At 41.1% G+C, this 18,445-nt stretch overlaps 1 protein-coding gene across 1 annotated transcript in view; it reads left to right on the forward strand.

The window, feature by feature from the left end:
- LOC311226605 (uncharacterized protein) overlaps positions 1-18,445 on the forward strand; it is a gene marked incomplete at its 3' end in the record, with an annotated part of 187,140 nt that overhangs the window by 5,211 nt on the left and 163,484 nt on the right. Inside the window, exons 2-3 of the mRNA XM_084312024.1 lie at positions 10,624-10,784; positions 17,024-17,133. Of these exons, the coding sequence (XP_084168150.1) occupies positions 10,624-10,784; positions 17,024-17,133 (271 nt within the window). The remainder of the gene's footprint in view (positions 1-10,623; positions 10,785-17,023; positions 17,134-18,445) is intronic.

The raw sequence follows: 18,445 nt of genomic DNA on the forward strand, positions 1-18,445 counted from the left end.
AAAAGTGTATTTATCTTCTCGTATAGTACCAGAGAGAAGCTGAGGAGAATTAACCAGCAACAAAAGCTAAATTTGTTAAAAAAAAAATAAAAAAATTATAATAAAAAAACAAATTATTATAATTTTTTTTTTGTATTGAAAGTATCGAAAGTATCGATACTTTTTAAGGTATCGAAGTCGAAATTCCAGTATCGTGACAACACTAAGCCCTAGTAGAGTTAGAGACCATTGACCGGAGGTAGGCGGGAGCCGCTCCCTTCGCTGCGCGATATGCCAGGTCAAGGACCTTGACACGGATTTGTGTGGCGATGGGGAGCCAGTGCAGCTCTCTAAGAAGTGGGGTAACATGGGCTAATTTTGGTAGGTCGGAGTCGGAGATCAGGCGAGCCGCTGCATTCTGGATGAGTTGGTGGTCGGTAGACCAGCAAGCAGTGCATTGCAGTAGTCGAGGCAGGAGATGACTGTTGATTGCACAAGGATTTGTGTGGCTTCTTTTGTCAGGAAGGGGCGGATCCTTCTGACGTTGCTCAGGAGGAATCGGCAGGTTCTGGTTGTTGCGGCGATGTGAGCGGAGAAGTTCAGCCGATCGTCAAGGACAACACCAAGGTTCTTGGCAGTCGGGGATGAAGCCATGACTACATTCTCCACTGTGATGGAAAGGTCGGTCAGTGTCAGTGGGGAGGATTTGGACGGGAGGTTAGGCAACTCTGTTTCATCCTCTGCGTTTAACCCATCCTAACTAGTTAGGAGCAGTGGGTAGCCATAGTCTGCCACCCAGGGACCAACTTCAGCATTGTATGTACCGAGCATTAGGGGTGGGACGATACATCGATCCAGATCGATACATCGATGTAATTATCAACGATCGAATCGGATCGATGCAATGTAATAAGATCGATTCATATCGATACTCTTATTTTGAAAATCCTGTGGCGAGTCTCATATCCGCCCAAGAACAACAGCAGTAGCTCCGTGTGTGTAGACGTTACAGCATAGCATTCTCCCTTTCTGTGTGTGTGCGCGTGTCTTTGGAAAGACCAGATGAGGTCAGAGGAGTTTGATGTTTAAATGTTATTTAAACATAAACAATATAATACATAATAAATGTAGGCCTATACATGATCATGCAACATCAACAAATTGTTGTAGGAACGGTTTGGGAGAGGGAGGTAGGGAGGGGTTTTAGGTTGAGTTTTGAGTTCCAAAAAATGGAGCTTAAAGTTTAAAGCTCAATATATCAAAACGTGGCACTTTACAGTGAACAGGAGGTCTATTTGTATTAAAAACAATAGATTGATTTTCCTTTAAATGTCTGGAAGAGCTCAAAAATACAAATGTCAAATGATATTTTCGTTACCTTTTTTTAGTTGATCTAAATGTTACTGATTGTGTTAAATGGGCATATGATATCATCTCATATCGATTGCAGGCACCTGAATCTAATCTAATCGTATTGTATCGTGAGAGACTTTGTGATATCGGCAAATATCGTATCGTTGTCCAAAGAATCGATATCGTATCGTATCATGATGAAACTGGTGATTCCCACCCCTACCGAGCATGTACCCTAGCATGTACCTGGCTAGCATGTAACTTAGTACCTACAATGCATGTGTTTATGGTAGGCAGGGTTAGAAATTAAAAAAAGAATTCAAGGGCTTTTTTTGCCTCCCTTAATTGATTTTCGGGGGCTTTTTTTTGTATTTCGGGGGCACTGAATTTTTATGATAAACGGTAGGTGTGGGACGGTTCACAAAATGGACGGTTCGGTTCGTATCACGGTTTTCGGTTCGGTTCGATATACGTTAATTTTTATTAAAAAAAAATAACACTCAAATCTAAACATGCTTCTCATTTATATATATATATATATATATATATATATATATATATATATATATATATATATATATATATATATATATATATAAAAAGGTTTACAGTGTTTACAGCCTTAAATAATGTTTGGCACACAAAGACCGAACTGACTGAAAAATATAGGCTACATTTGTCAAAGTATTAACTTAGTGCAAACAAACAATATGCTCAGCCAGCACTAGACTTTCCTTTCTATAATATAAACACAAAAAAACAATGTCAACCATGTTTAAATTCCCTGATTGTCAGTTCTTAATGGAAAGATTCGTTTTCTGCTTGAAATTATTATGTATCTCTACATTTATTTAGACTAACATTATTTAAATATTGAGTGCAACTGTGGTGGATTACGTAATTCGTTGAGTTGGAACTATCTATGGGTTGGCGCCGGGTCCCCACGGACATTTTAGCGTGTGGCACCTTCAGCTCCGGTAACGTTAGGAGGAGATCATAACATCAACAAGCAGCACGAAAGCGGCAATAGTCCCGGTTGGAGTTAGTAAAACAGTTGTACAGTATGTTAGCCTTCTTGGATGTTGAATAAACGCCTATCATTGTCTTTAAACACCCCGCCTCTCAGACTCTCATTCCCTCCTCTGCTAGCTAGTGGCTACGATAACATGTCATTGACTGTATTAGCTGGGGCTAGTGCTACCATAGTTAAAACGTGCGTTGTATTGTACAAACTGCTAACGCTATGGCAAGATGTGTGTACTGTGTAGGCCTATGTAATGTTAATGGCTATGTTTTTAAAGTCGTAATGAAGATTGATTTAGATTGTGCTTGCCATTTGTACACAAACTGACTAGCACCTGCAGTGCTGCTGCTGCAGCCAGTGCTCACCTCTCCCGGCTCCGCCAAATGATTTTTTAAATTTGCGCGTCATCTGAACCGTACGATACACAGACGCTCCATTACCGGATAAATATATATATATAATTAGTAAACTGTCGGGGGCATTATGTGCCCCACTTAACTGATTTTCGAGGGCGTTTTGTCCATTTTCAAGGGCATTATGCCCCAAGCCCCCGTTAATTTCGAACCCTGATGGTAGGGGTGTAACGGTACACAAAAACCACGGTTCGGTACGGGTTTTCGGTACAGTGGGAGAAAGTTTGGCTTTCCATGTTTCACTCAGGGGTGATGTAGTGTGCAGTAACTAATTGTACGTGTAGGTCTGTCAACGGATATTCTAATATTGAAATTAATAATCGACTTGTAAAAAAAAAAAATATATATATATATATATATATTGTATTAGATTGTGAAGAAAACAGCCCCCGGTGGGCGGTCGTTAGTGGTTAACATACCGTTGTATTGGTTCGGTACACAGCCGTACTGAACCTAAGGTCCAGTACTGAAACGGTTCGATACGTGTACCTTTACACCCCTAGTTTATGGTGTGGGAGGTATACCCACACAAACACGGGGAGAACATGCAAAGCAAACTCCACACGGAAGGGCCTTCCGCCACCAGGCTCATGTTACTTTAGAGTGAGCTGAACCCTCCCACTCCTCCTCCTCCTTCACAAGAGTATTTCCACGTGCTGCGCTAGAGTTATAGATTGTGTACATGACTGACTCCTGGCGAACCCTGACCTTGGGAGATTTTGCATACATAATAAGCACACGTCCAAAGATCACTAGTGTACAGCGTGTGCTGCCAAGCTGACTGACACAGATCTGAGCAGCACAAACACCCCCCCCAGCCCTGTTGTCAGCCTGTAGGGTCTGCAAAGGGGAGAGGAAATTAATAGGAGAATATATGGACCTGGAGTAGGGCTGGGCAGTAAGGCCAAAATATCATAACACAATATTATTATTATTATTATTATTATTATTATTATTATTATTATTATTATTATTATTATTATTATTATTATTATTATTATTATTATTATTATTATTATTATTATTATTATTATTATTATTATTATTATTATTATACTTTTATTTCAGTACAAATTTCAATATGATATGACATATTTTCTTATGTTGTTATATTGTAAGTTGTCATGGTGCTATTTCATTCAAAATGGTCTATTTTCTTTAACTTTTTTAACACGGCTGTGAGGAACCTTTTTATTTACACAAAAAATATACAGTATGTATATATTATTGTGGGTGACAGTATAGTAAAAATGTACAGTATGTATATATATTGTGGGTGACAGTATAGTAAAATATACCTTTGCGTGGATCCATTGATAGTATATCTTCATATTCAGTAAACCTCCTCCCAGCCCCAGGCCTGAGCAAAGTGGGACATGTCATTGTTGACAGCAGTTTGTTGCCAATCAGCCAATGTAAGAGTTAACCCTTCCACTGAGGGGGTCACGTGGCAGTGAACAGGTTAACCATCTGTGCTGTCGCAGTGAAAGGGTTAACTGGTTGGTAGTGTGGCAGTGAAAGGGTTAAGATAGATTAGTTCTTCCTTTTAGCTGCTCAAGATGTCATCCAGGGCGGCGTTACCTTTACAAAAGGTTCTTCTTACGGACAAACGTTGTGCTTACGACCAAATCCAAGCCAAAGTTGTGATATTATTATCAATAACATATTTAGATTTTTTTTACATTGATTTACTCCAGTGGTCTCGTCTGTGATAAATCTAAAGCTAATTTGCATATCATTGCCCAAAGTGTAAATGCTGCAGATATAGCCTAGCCATTTTCTTTTTGTATTCTTTGAAATGATGGTACAATGGAATCTAGTATAAAGTAAAAAAAGAAAAAAGAATCCATTTGTGTCTTGGTTGGCATACAATATGCTGTGCTTTTATCATGCCTTGTCTCCATTTGTTGAGCCTGGCTGGGGCCATAGTCTAGCATGGTATGGTATGGGTTGGGTTTGTATCTCCATTGCATTTCTTGTAAACTGTGTGCTATGCAACCTTTCAAAATTCATACCACCAACTGTTCCATACCATAACTGTCTGTCTCAGCCGGGGTCCAGCCAGGTCTGGCTTAGGTTCTAAAGACAATAGAGACACGCTCACTGTGTGCCAGACAGGCCACGGCACGGCTAAACCGTGGCATAGTGGAGACGAGGCATTAGCCTGTCTGTCTGGGTCACAGCTCAGAGTCTCAAAGGCCTTTAGAACCAGATCACGACCAAGTAGGCCGTATTATGACCTGGTCACACCGGGCCAGAGCTACAACATTAGACCTGTCATCAAGCCTATTGGTTACTGATTCAAATGTAGAGTGTTTTGCATTTTGTGGAAGAACTTGGAGCCATATATATTTTTCAGCCATTTAGCTGCGAATCAGCCTTATTATTATTATTATTATTATTATTATTATTATTATTATTATTATTATTATTATTATTATTATTATTATTATTATTATTATTATTATTATTATTATTATTATTATTATTATTATTATTATTATTATTATTATTACTTCAAACCAGGCTGAACATTAGTAGGCTACACAGCGTTAGACGTGGCACAGTGGTTAGCACCGCTGCCTCACAGCAAGAACTTGGAGCCAGATATATTTTTCATCCATTTAGCTGCGAATCAGCCTTATTATTATTATTATTATTATTATTATTATTATTATTATTATTATTATTATTATTATTATTATTATTATTATTATTATTATTATTATTATTATTATGACTTCAAACCAGGCTGAACATAAGTAGGCTACATAGCGGTAGACGTGGCACAGTGGTTAGCACCGCTGCCTCACAGCAAGAAGGTCCTCGGTTCGAACCCCAGCAGGGGGCCTTTCTGTGTGGCGTTTGCATGTTCTCCCTGCGTTCGCGTGGGTTTCCTCTGGGTACTCCGGTTTCCTCCCACACCACAGATGGAAACTAGCTAATTAGCTCAAATCTGGCACATTTAAATGGATGTGGAAACTGAAGATGTTCATTAATGTGCACTGTCCGTGGGTACAAAATAAATAAACAAACTTAGACGTAAACTAGACAAAGTGACGTCACCTAGGCCAGCAGTTCTCATTCTCAACACATTTGATGCCACATCACCATTTAAAGAATAGAAATTCTAGGGCTGTACCGAATGCTTCGATCATAATGTTGACATTTGAATTCTAAATCAACATTCGAATTAATAATTTTTAATAAAAAAATTCTCTGTTTAAACCAATGGGCTACACTAATATTATAATATTATACATAAGACGTCACCATCACTTTCATACCAACCATGCCCTTATTGGATTGTTGATGAAACTGATGAGTTATATTCATTAAAGAAAGTTGATTTAATAAAAGAAAAAGACTAATTTAATCAGATTAATCACTTTATTAAAATTAAGGATTTAGTAAAAAAAAAAGTATTTTTTTAAGTAAATTCTTTTTGTATAGACATTCGAAGCTTCGTTCGAATACTTCAATCGAAGCTTCGAATGTTAAAAAATGACATTCGGTACAGCCCTAAGAAATTCCCAGGTACAGTTAAATCATTTGGTTTATTAGATTAGATTAGATTGTACTTTATTGTCATTATATTAGCATACAATGATATTTGGGACTCAAACTTAAGGTGCAGTAATAAAATCACACAAGTAATAAAAGAGAAACATCAAATACTATACAATAGACAATGTTACAATACTGTACAATATACAAAATAACAATCGGTGTCAGACTGTAGTGGGTGGATATTGCACTTGAGGGATAGGATGCTGCACAGTGTGGGAGTTATACAATATACATGTCATATAAAGCGCAGAATGATCATGCAAGAGGAGATGAAAGCTGCTGGCCAAGGAGCAACATTTATTAACACTTTGACGACCGATGGGCTTAGTCTAATTAGTGGCTAGAGAGGACCGGGGAATGTAAACAAACATGTGGGTTTTCTAACAGCTATATCTATACTTTATAGTGTTGCTATCTGTCCATTCTCATTGTCAATTGAGTGCATAGGTTGTCATTTTATAGTGCCGTGAATATAAGCTTTATCGCAGATTTCGTATCATCTATTTTCTGGAAAGCTAGTTATAGAGCTAAAGGCTACTAACGTTATATTCAACGGCATTTCCGTTGTATATATGCTAATGAAATAACATAAACTGCTTATGATCCGGACTATCCCAGAGCATCTATGGATGAAAGGGGGGCGGCGGGGGACGTCGATTAGTATTATTGATTACCAATAGAGTGTCTGTGTAAGTAGCCACATTCACAGATCGATTGCTTGCGTTGCACATCAAGCTCCGATCCGGCTATAAATTAGGTGATAAATGTCTTACCGTCAGCCCGTGTGATACCCGGCAGCATTTCCCCGTTATCGATCGGCATCTGGTAGATCGATATGTCCATTGGTTGATGATAAATCCCCTTATTCCATGGTGAAATCTCCGCTTCGAAACGTGATACACGGTGCATGCTGTTGGTTTGTGATCAGAGTAATATGATACTCCGTTGGAGGGTAAAAAAAAAATCCATTCGCCCACAATGATACTGCAGTGGAGCGATGGCGCCCCTAAGAGGATCTGGCCGGTATTGCATGTTGCCGATTCCACAAAGGCGGGTAGATCTACAGAGTCGATTGGGGATCTTGATCCGGTTATGGAATAAAACAATAACAACTTGCCACGGCTATACGTGCCTCTGGTCCACAACGCATGGCACCGAAACACGTATATATACGTGGCTGGTCCTTAAAGTGTTAACAACCGGCTGATTTCATTAGGCCTGTATTATTTTAATGAAGAAAAAATACAATCTGATGTGTTTGTTTCACCTGAACTGACCTCGGGTCAGTTGAGAACCACAGTGGTAGACTATTGTCATCAGGATAAGATCAAATCCACAACACTGAGACTTCAAGACTTAAGTCATAAAGAGATAATGAAGACTAGAATAACGGTTGTGAAATGTATTGGTTTCTCTGTGACCTTGGAGGTTTGAATGAATGAATGATCATTACATTTATATAGCGCTTTTCTAGACACTCAAAGCGCTCACCACAATGTAGGGTGGAAATTGTCTCCTTCGCCACCACTAGGGATGGGTACCTTTCACATTTGTACCGGTACCTGTGAATCGATACCGGTACCCAACGGTACCTTTTTTCGGTACTTTAGTCTCAAGAAATTTAATTTACCTACCTCGGTCGCGAAAAAAAAAATCCAAACTTCAAATAACTACAATTTCGACAGTTTTCGGCTTGCCATTGCTCCGACTGCTTTGTTGTTGAATCAAGTCAAATCCTAGGTAAGCTTATATTGTGCGTGTGAACGTTGACATGAAAAGAAAAAGGTAAAAAAAATAAAAAACGTTTATTTATTTTTTATTTTAATTTTTTTCCCGGTATCTCACTTGATTCGATACTCGGTAGTACCGACGTGTTTCGGTTCGGTACCTCAAAAGTACCGAATTCGGTACCCATCCCTAGCCACCACTTGACGGTTTGCTTTGGTGGTTGTCAAAATCAAATAGGGTTGTCTTGCTTGTTTTTATAGTAAGTAGGGATGCACAATATATCGGTGAGTAATATATCGGTATATATTTGCAAACGTACATCAGCTAGTGATTAGAGCTGTCCCCGAAGCCTGTTTTTGGAATTCGAACTTCGCCAGCACCATCGTTTTTAATCATGCAAAAAATGTGCTCCTAAACATGCGCATGCAGAGTTCGGGAGTACGTGCGTGAAAGTGACTATAGCTCGGCCCGAGAAATTGCAGATCAACTTGGGACTGGTCTCTCCATGTTCAGGAGACTCGGGCGCAGCGTTTCCGTTAGCCGGTAATTACCGGTTTTTGACCGGCAAAATCTGTTGAAGTCCGACATATTTAATCTCTCCGGTCATAATGTCCGGTGAAAATAATTCCCTCTAAACACAATTAGATTATTTGAATTGTATTAAAATAGGCTAAAATTAAATAGCCTATGCGATGAACGAAACAAACAATCATTAAGCAGCCGGTCTAATAATGACATTGTCTTGTCAGCGCGAGCTGGCTGCTGATATATTTGCGAGAAGCATCCATCTGCCGGCCGGCAGGGTGCAGTACTCCAATTCAGCCATTGGCAATTCAGCTGTTGGGTGGGGGCGCTGCTGAGCGGTTTCCAGACCGGACCTAAAAACACTGCTGCTCCATGCTTCACGTAAATATATCAGCAGCCAGCTCGCGCTGACAAGACAATGTCATTATTAGACCGGCTGCTTAATGATTGTTTGTTTCGTTCATCGCATAGGCTATTTAATTTTAGCCTATTTTAATACAATTCAAATAATCTAATTGTGTTTAGAGGGAATTATTTTCACCGGACATTATGACCAGCACCAAGTCGTTGGGAGGTGGAGATATAAATCACGCAAACCCACGATAATGTTCAGTTCTTCGCTTGATATAATTAATATAAATGTCCAATATAACGGAATTCGTTAGCTCATAAAAATGTGATTATAACAGACTGCTGTTTATTAAGGTCGGGCAGACTGCCCACCGACACCTCAAGTCGGCAGCAGCACGAAGTCTCGAGGGACTTATTTTATTTGGAATATATTAATGACTGTATATACGCAAAAGTAGCCTAGTTTTAAGTTAAAATATTATAAATGCCTTGATGATGTCATTCTTTATATAGGCATATCAATTGTTTTTAAGCTCAATAAACTCTGACCGGAATTTATCCCATTTGTCCGGTAGATTGAAATCTACCGGACACTCAGACCTGCAAAAAAAAATTCTAACGGAAACCCTGCTCGGGCGTATAAAAGTCTATTGGATCATGTCTCCAGCACCCCCACAGCCGTAGCTACAACCACTTAATGTCAAGGCTCTCATCCACATTCATTAATTTTCTCCCCCCGCTCTCTCTCCCATGATTTTAGAATACCGGAAGTGTTGCGGTGGTCTATGCGGCTGGTGTGAGCTGGGTAGTGTAGTTTTATGAAATTTAGACGTCCATTGAAAGCCCTGGGTCTCCTCTTTCTGAGGACTACAACGATTTCATGAGTGCTTTCCTGTCCCCGCGTCTAAATCGTCCGGTTTCCGGATTTTTATAAGCTCATATTTTTCTAATAACACTTAAAATCATTGAGGGGTGTAACGGTACACAAAAACCACTGTGTTCGGTACGTACCTCGGTTTTGAAGTCACGGTTCAGTACGGGTTTTCGGTACAGTGGGGGAAAGTTCCACTCAGGGGTGATGTAGTGTGCAGTAACTAATTGTACTTGTAGGGCTGTCAATTAATATTCTATATTGAAATTAATAATCGACTTGTAAAGAATTAAATAATAATAATTATATTAGATTGTGAAAAAAACAGCCCCCGGTGGGCGGTCGTTAGTGGTTAACATACCGTTGTATTTGTTCGGTACACAGCCGTTCGGTACGGTACGCTACACACTGAAACGGTTTGGTACGGATACGTGTACCTTTACACCCCTATAAACATGTGCTGAATAGTATAGTGTTTACTATATAATAACAGTGCTGAAAATATACACTTTGACTCCTGTTCTGATAGGGTTGGGGTCTTTACTCTTGGCTACATTTGAAAAGGAAACGCAACATCACTTAATGCGGACTGTATTGATCTATTAGTGACCTCTTTGAATCTAGTGCTTACCAGAAATGTACATATCATTTTTCAAGATCAAGAACTCATTCTGCATAGAAGAAAAACCCATAAGAATCGTCCAACGTCGACCAAGACCAAACCAACCGACTAAGAGGGGTCAGCCCTTGTAGGCTAAAACTGAAGGATTCTTCTTTTATTTCATCCTCTCTTCTCTTCCCACCCACAGTGTCCAGTCGGTCAATGGCCTCCAAGACTCCGGTGGGGTTTATCGGACTGGGAAACATGGGCACCCCCATGGCCCGGAACCTGCTAAGAAATGGATATCCCGTTATCGCAACAGACGTCTTCCCAGAGTCCTGTAAGGAACTGCAAGATCTGGGAGCACAGGTACCATGCAGTCATTTAGTCTGTCAGCTAATAGGGTGGTTTACCTTTTACCTGGGAGCACGGGTAACATGCAGTGATTTAGTCTGTCAGCTAATAGGGTGGTTTACCTTTTACCTGGGAGCACAGGTAACATGCAGTGATTTAGTCTGTCAGCTAATAGGGTGGTTTACCTTTTACCTGGGAGCACAGGTACCATGCAGTAGGGCTGGGCGATATGGCCTAAATATGATATCACGATATTTTCTGACCTTTCGGCGATACACTATACACATCACAATGTTTTTCTTTTTTACCCCAAACAATTCATTATGAGGCTTACCAAGACAGTATTTGAGTTTGCAAGCTAACATTAAAGACAAAATAAAATACCCATGCATTTAGCATTTTTATATTATATATTAGATTTAGATTATTGGATTATTAGATTATAATATATTGCATATATTTAGCAATGAGATATTATATGATTTAGATATGAAATATGATGAATTGAAAATGGGGGACCCTGATGTAAACAAGACAAAAGTCTTTCTCTGGTCTGCATCCCCTTAACAATTGTATGTATTGAGCTGTACTGTACCCATTCTGCAATATGTTAATAAAGTTTTAAATCAATCAATCAATCAATCAATCAATCAATCAATCAATCAATCAATAGCATTTTAGCATTTTTATGAAACTACTGTATATTTGTATGTCTCTAAATGTTTTGATGAATTGAAAATGGAGGACCCTTATGTAAAAAAGCCGAAAGTCTTTTTCTGGTCTTCATCCTCCTGTACTGTATTGTACCCATTCTGCAATCTGTTAATAAAGTTTTCATTCATTAATTCTGACGGACAACAGAATAATTTTGATTGACAGTCGAGTCTGCCAATTACGTCACACCGCTTGCACCCGCCCTGCTGTTCTTAGCACCAATCGGCAAGCGCTATTAGTTTTTGACTTCCTGAATGTCCTGTGTGCTGACATCAACAAAGCTACTTACATTAGCTCCCCGCGACCGACTAGTAGGAGACCAGTGCTCCACAGGATGACTAAATGAGCCATAATGATTTTACCTCAACGAATGTTATAATAAAAGCCTTTCCATACATATGTCTGATTGAAAACTTTATTAACAGACCGCGGAATGGGCATATCTCAGCACGGGCTGAGATATGAACGAGTAACGTGTGGACCAGATTGACGCAACACAATCCTATTGGGCAAAACATCACGATATCCACGATACGTTGAAAAAGTGTATCGTTAATGAACTGTACCCGATATTTATATAATATCGTCATATCGCCCAGCCCTACCATGCAGTCATTTAGTCTGTCAGCTAATAGGGTGGTTTACCTTTTACCTGGGAGCACAGGTACCATGCAGTCATTTAGTCTGTCAGCTAATATGGTGGTTTACTGTACCTTTTACCTGGGAACAGGTACCATGCAGTCATTTAGTCTGTCAGCTAATAGGGTGGTTTACCTTTTACCTGGGAGCACAGGTACCATGCAGTCATTTAGTCTGTCAGCTAATAGGGTGGTTTACCTTTTACCTGGGAGCACAGGTACAGTACCATGCAGTCATTAAAGTCTGTCAGCTAATAGGGTGGTTTACCTTTTACCTGGGAGCACAGGTACCATGCAGTCATTTAGTCTGTCAGCTAATAGGGGGGTTTACCTTTTACCTGGGGGCACACAGGTAACATGCAGTGATTTGGTCGGTCTGTCTGCCTTTTTTAACCTTTTCTGCCATCTCCCAATTTTTTTTCCTTATGCCATTCCCATCCTGGTCGTTGTGCTACCTCACTGTTGGCCTGGGAAGGGGGTAGACTACCACATGTCTCCTCTGTTGGTCTGGGGAGGGTGTAGACTACCACATGTCTCCTCTGTCAGTCCGGGGAGGGTGTAGACTACCACACGTCTGGGGAGGGTGTAGACTACCACATGTCTCCTCTGTCGGTCTGGGGAGGGTGTAGACCATAGATATATATATATATATATCTATGGTGTAGACTACCACACGTCTCCTCTGTCGGTCTGGGGAGGGTGTAGACTTACTACCACACGTCTCCTCTGTCGGTCTGTGGAGGGTGTAGACTACCACACGTCTGCAGAGGGTGTAGACTCCTCTGTCGGTCTGGGGAGGGTGTAGACTACCACACGTCTGGGGAGGGTGTAGACTACCACACGTCTGGGGAGGGCAGGGCTCTACGCTAACCTTTTCCCCAAGGAGCACATGTGCTCCTAAATGAAATCTTTTTGGAGCACACAAAAATATTTAGGAGCACAGTGAAAATATTTCAAGTACGTTTATTCTTTTTTCAAAAATAAATGTATATTTGAACTGTGCGTGCATGTGCAAACAGGAACGGGACACACATCTGTGCGATAGCACATACCACCAAAGTCACTGGCCCACTGTGTGCATGTGTGTGTATCTGCGTGTGCAAACGGGAATGGGACACAGACATTTGAACTATTAAGTGATTAATGCCTACTGTGGCAAAGTTGTAGCCAACAACTAGGCCTAATAAAAAAGGCAGTGACATTAAACAAAAAGGAGACACTGGCATTACCACCAGGGCCATCAGTAGAGGGGACTGTAAGGTGCCTTTTCGGTATACTACCTTTGCTAAAACTGTGTTCTCTGTTAAAGGTGGAATAGCCTACCAGTTGTGATTAGAGATGTTCCGATACAATTTTTTCCTTCCCAATCCGATTCCGATACCTAAGCTTTGGGTATCGGCCGATACCGATACTGATCCGATACCAGTACATACATAAAAAAAAATATATATATATTATATAAATTATATATATATATATTTTTTTTAACATACTGTTTTATATATACTGTTTTTTAGTAATAACTATAAAGTAATGGTATTTATTCAACAACTGGTGATTGTATAGATTAGTATTAGTATCATTAATCAATGAGTATGGGGCTGCGGCACTGCAGATATACCCTACTCCAAAACAAGCAAAACACATCCCGTCCGAGCTCCCCGTCACACACTCTGTCGGGGACAATGGAATTTAAGAAAGTATCTGCTGTTAAAATGACAAACAGCATCACACTTTAAAACACGTTCATTTTATAATCCTCACTCTCCGCAGGAGATAAATGACGTCATGGGATCGGAGGCTAGAATTTACGTGTACTCGCCGATACCAGCATTTTAGGCAGTATCGGCGGCATTTCCGATACTGGTATCGGAACAACTCTAGTTGTGATTAGAGAGTGCCCCACATACTCCATGTTCAAGACCCATCTTAAACTGCATCTTAAGGCAAACCAGAACTGTGATCATTTTTAATCTGATTTAGTTTATGTAACTTGTTTTTATTGTTGTATTTATCATTGATTGTCACAATGCTTTTACCCTAAGCAGTCTCCTGGTGTAAATTAGCTCTTGCTACAACCCTGCATGTTTACATTTTGTATTTTGTACTTGATGTTCATTAACATGTGCTGTCCCTATCAAATCAAACTACTGCTACAAAAGTAACAGTCACTTAACTTTAGCTTTTGCCCCTTTTATGCATACAATGCCTATGTTTTGGCTAGTGTTGCTCTTCAGCAGCTATCAGTAGCTAGCCAGCTAGATACTGTTAGACAATGCCTCATGTATTAAACTAAAAGTGAATAGTTGACTGGGTCATTGTTTAAACAGTAGCGTTAGCTCACGGAGGTCCGCACTAGACTAGAGCAGACTGCCCGAGGCAATAGGAGCCTCTGTGTTGATGCGAGCAGAAGCACGGACTGGGGCTGATATGACTCGTTGCCACAGGTTTTTTCAAAATAAGAGTATCATATCAGTTGTTAACTGCCGGAGCCATCGATATTATGACTGGAGCTGCGCTTGGGGCGGAAATAAGACCCGCACAGGATTTTAAAAATAAGAGTATCGATATGAACTACACGCCAGGTGGCGGGCAGACCTCTCATTGTTAGTCGCCAAACCTTAAATCTGCCCGCCGTTGGCGGTTACTTATTTTGTTCCCTGCTATTGGTAAGACTAGAATAAGTTAACTTAATGTTACTGTCTCGGGAAAGTCTCGCATATCCAATGGCGGACTTTCAGGAAGTAAAAAAGCAATTTCCTTTATTTCCCTTGAAACCAGTCGCATCACTCTACTGTGATTGGACCGTTGGCTTCAGTGCAATGTGGGACTTGTAGTTTTTTAACGATTTATCAGCGGAGAAAAAAAAAAGCACGACTGAGGCTGTAATCTTCACTCGCGCACTGTGCGAGTAATTGATTTTTCCGGTTCGCACACACATATTTCTAGGGGCATATGCGAGCAATATGGTTGCACTGTAGAGCCCTGGAGGGTGTAGACTACCACACGTCTCCTCTGATACATGTGGAGTCACCAGTCGTTTCTTTGAGGGAGGCGCCCTAACAGGCGCCCTGAACAACCAGTAGGAGTCGCTATGGCAACGACCAGGACTCATACCCCACCGGCTTCCCACCCACAAACACTGGCAATTGTGTTCGTAGGGACGACTGACCAAGCCAGAGGTACTGGTGCCGGGAATTGAACCTGGGTCTCTGTGGTGGTAGGCAAGTGCTTAGACATCTACCCAGCCGCCCACCTTAGTGGATTATCTAACACAGGTTTTCAACATTTGTAAAAAAAAATTGTATCCACTTTTTCTCCTTTTTCAGTTTTTTCTCCCATCCCAATTTTTTGTTGTGCCAATTCCCCCCTCCCCTGTCTTGCTCGTTGCTCGCATGTGCCCCCCACTGGTCATCGTAGGGAGGGTTGAAGAATCTATCGCATGTCCCCTCCGATACATCCAGTCAGCCAGCCACTTCTTTTCACCTGCCAGCGCGGTCTCTCATTGGCGAGGTGTAACGTGTGGGAGGCTCACACTACCCTTGACATCTCCTGTGCTTGCTGTGCAGGCGCCCTGACCGACCTGTAGGAGTCGCTGTTTACAACGACCAGAATACCACCCATCGACTCCCCTCCCACTGACTCTGCCTATTGAGTCAGTATGACGGCCGGCCAAAGCCGGAGGCAGCGCTGACAGCCGGATTCGATACCGGTGTCTCTCGCGTTGGTGACGAGCGCTTAGACCGCTGCGCCACCCAGCCGCCCTTATTTGTACTTAATTTTGTACTTTAGGGTTGTAGCTAGGGCTGGGCGATATGGCCAAAAATGATATTGCGATAACGATATCGATAACAATATCATATCACTTGATATTCGATATTATCGATATTGTTATAAGTATATACATTTTTCAATTTTTTTTAATTTTCTTTTATATAAACAACAGATGTATGTATATTTTGCAGCAATTCTTTGTCGTTGCCGCCATCTTTAGTGTTACATCCCCTCACACTCCAGTTCTCAGGCTGCAGCTGGTTTGAAAGTAAACCGGCTTCTCTGCTGACTGTGGCTCCAGGGGAGTTGAACAGTTCTGGCTCTGCTAGTTTCTTTTCTATCTTTTGGCGCTTTTTTGGTGGACAAACCACCGCACATGTGCACCGTGACTCGTGACTGGAGTCTAGCTCTGCTAGCACACATAGCCTACTGTGTACAGACGGTTTCAAACTGTATTTTAAATTAGAAAGCAAACGAAATAAATGGACAAGAGAAAAATAAATCTCAATTTGGTCAGTATTGTCATTTGGACAAGCAAAGCCATTACTTTAAGTTGCAGGCAAGAAGGACAAGTCTGTCCACTGTCTCTGGTTTTAAAACTGCCCTGTTGCAGGTCACAAAGGGGAAAAAAATCTATATTTTTCCCCCCCGATATCGATTATTAAAATATATCGCGATAATTATCGTTATCGTTATATCGCCCAGCCCTAGTTGTAGCCTACTTTAGTTTGTATATTGTATATTTTGTATAGTGTTTGGAGTTTATTCTTTTAACTTTTCTTTTTTTTTTTTACTGTATGAAGCACAATCTCAGGGGGCTCATACAGAACCAAGCATTTCACTATATTGTACATGTACTTTATGTGACAAATAAAACAGAACTTGAACTTGAAACTTAGATGACTGAGGGTCAATTTAGGGACAAAACATAGGACTGAGCGCTGCCGCAAACTTTGACTGGTCAGATGCCATTTTCTAGAATCAAGCAGATGTGATGTATCTTGGTATCGGAAAATATATATGAATATTTATTCTGAATATCATGATCGCCCCCCCTTCCATACCACCCAGGTCTACTTCCATCACTACTGTGTTTTCACTATGTCCTGCGGTTGTCGCCCCCTGCAGGTGGTGGACACGCCTGCAGAAGTAGCGGATAAGGCGGACCGCATCCTCACCATGCTCCCCTCCAGTCCCAACGTCATCGAGGCCTACACAGGACCCAACGGCATCCTCAAGTAAGATCCAGGGCTTTTCTTTTTATTTATTTATTTATCTTTCAAAGGTCAGCTACAGTGGCTATTAGTTTGCCTGTGGTGGTGGTGGGATAGCTAGGACAGGCAATATACACAGTCGGAACAGTGGATTTGAAAGGACTGTTTGTGTACAAGACATTATTAATGTGGTGCTGTTTCAATGTAGGTACATCTATTTGTGGCAGGCCTATGTAATATTGTGGTGGGTCGCCACAAATAAACCTAATGTATGGGAAACATATATGTAATAATAGCCTGTCGGAATGGAGTGCGCAAACTTAACATTATCTATATATAAAAGGACATGTGTATGCCAACGTAAATAAACGTAAATAAACATAAACTCCCTCCCCCCCAACATCAGGAACATTGACTCCATTATCACATTTAAAACCCAACTCAAAACCCACCTGTTTAGGCAGGCGTATGTCTGATTTGATTGTAATTTGATATTTGATTGTAAATTAACTGTTTTTAATTGTTGTACGGCGACCTTGAGTGCCTTGAAAGGCGCCTTATAAATAAAATTTATTATTATTATAAACAATTACAGGTCTATGCATCGAGATCAGTCATTTAGAGTTAATAATTCATTTGAGCTTATTGAGTGGGGAGACGGGGGTTAACACTTCACAGTGCAACAGTCTGCAACACCTGGGCTAAAGCACAATACATTACAACATGGCCGGTAATAGACCTCTCTCTATAGACCTCTCACTAATTCCAGGCGGGGCTTAACAGAACATGAGGTGAGGAGGACCTTTTAAGAAAGTGAATATCAGGAAGGCAGCAGGACCGGACGGTATCCCCGGCCGCATCCAACTGGCCCCGGTATTCACTGACATATGTTTAACCTGTCCTTAGAACAGGCTGTCATCCCCACCTGTCTGAAGAAGTCCACCATTATCCCTGTAACCAAAAAATCCAAGCCTGCTTCCCTCAACGACTACCGCCCTGTAGCTCTCACCTCCATAGCCATGAAGTGCTTTGAGAAGCTAGTGAAGAGCTACATCTGTTCCTCCCTCCCCATCAACCTGGACCCCCTTCAATTTGCATACCGCCCCAACAGGTCCACGGAGGACGCCATAGCCCATGTGCTGCACACAGCAGCATCACCCCTGGACAAGAGGCAGGGGAACTATGTCAGAATGCTATTCATCGACTACAGCTCAGCATTCAATACCATAGTCTCCTCCAAACTCATAGCCAAGCTCAGGGACCTGGGCTTGAACTATGACCTCTGCCAGTGGGTCTTGGACTTCCTGACGGGCAGACCCCAGGTGGTGAGAGCAGG

The sequence above is a fragment of the Notolepis coatsorum genome (assembly GCF_963971535.1).
Source record: "Notolepis coatsorum genome assembly, chromosome: 4".
NCBI lineage: Eukaryota > Metazoa > Chordata > Actinopteri > Aulopiformes > Paralepididae > Notolepis > Notolepis coatsorum.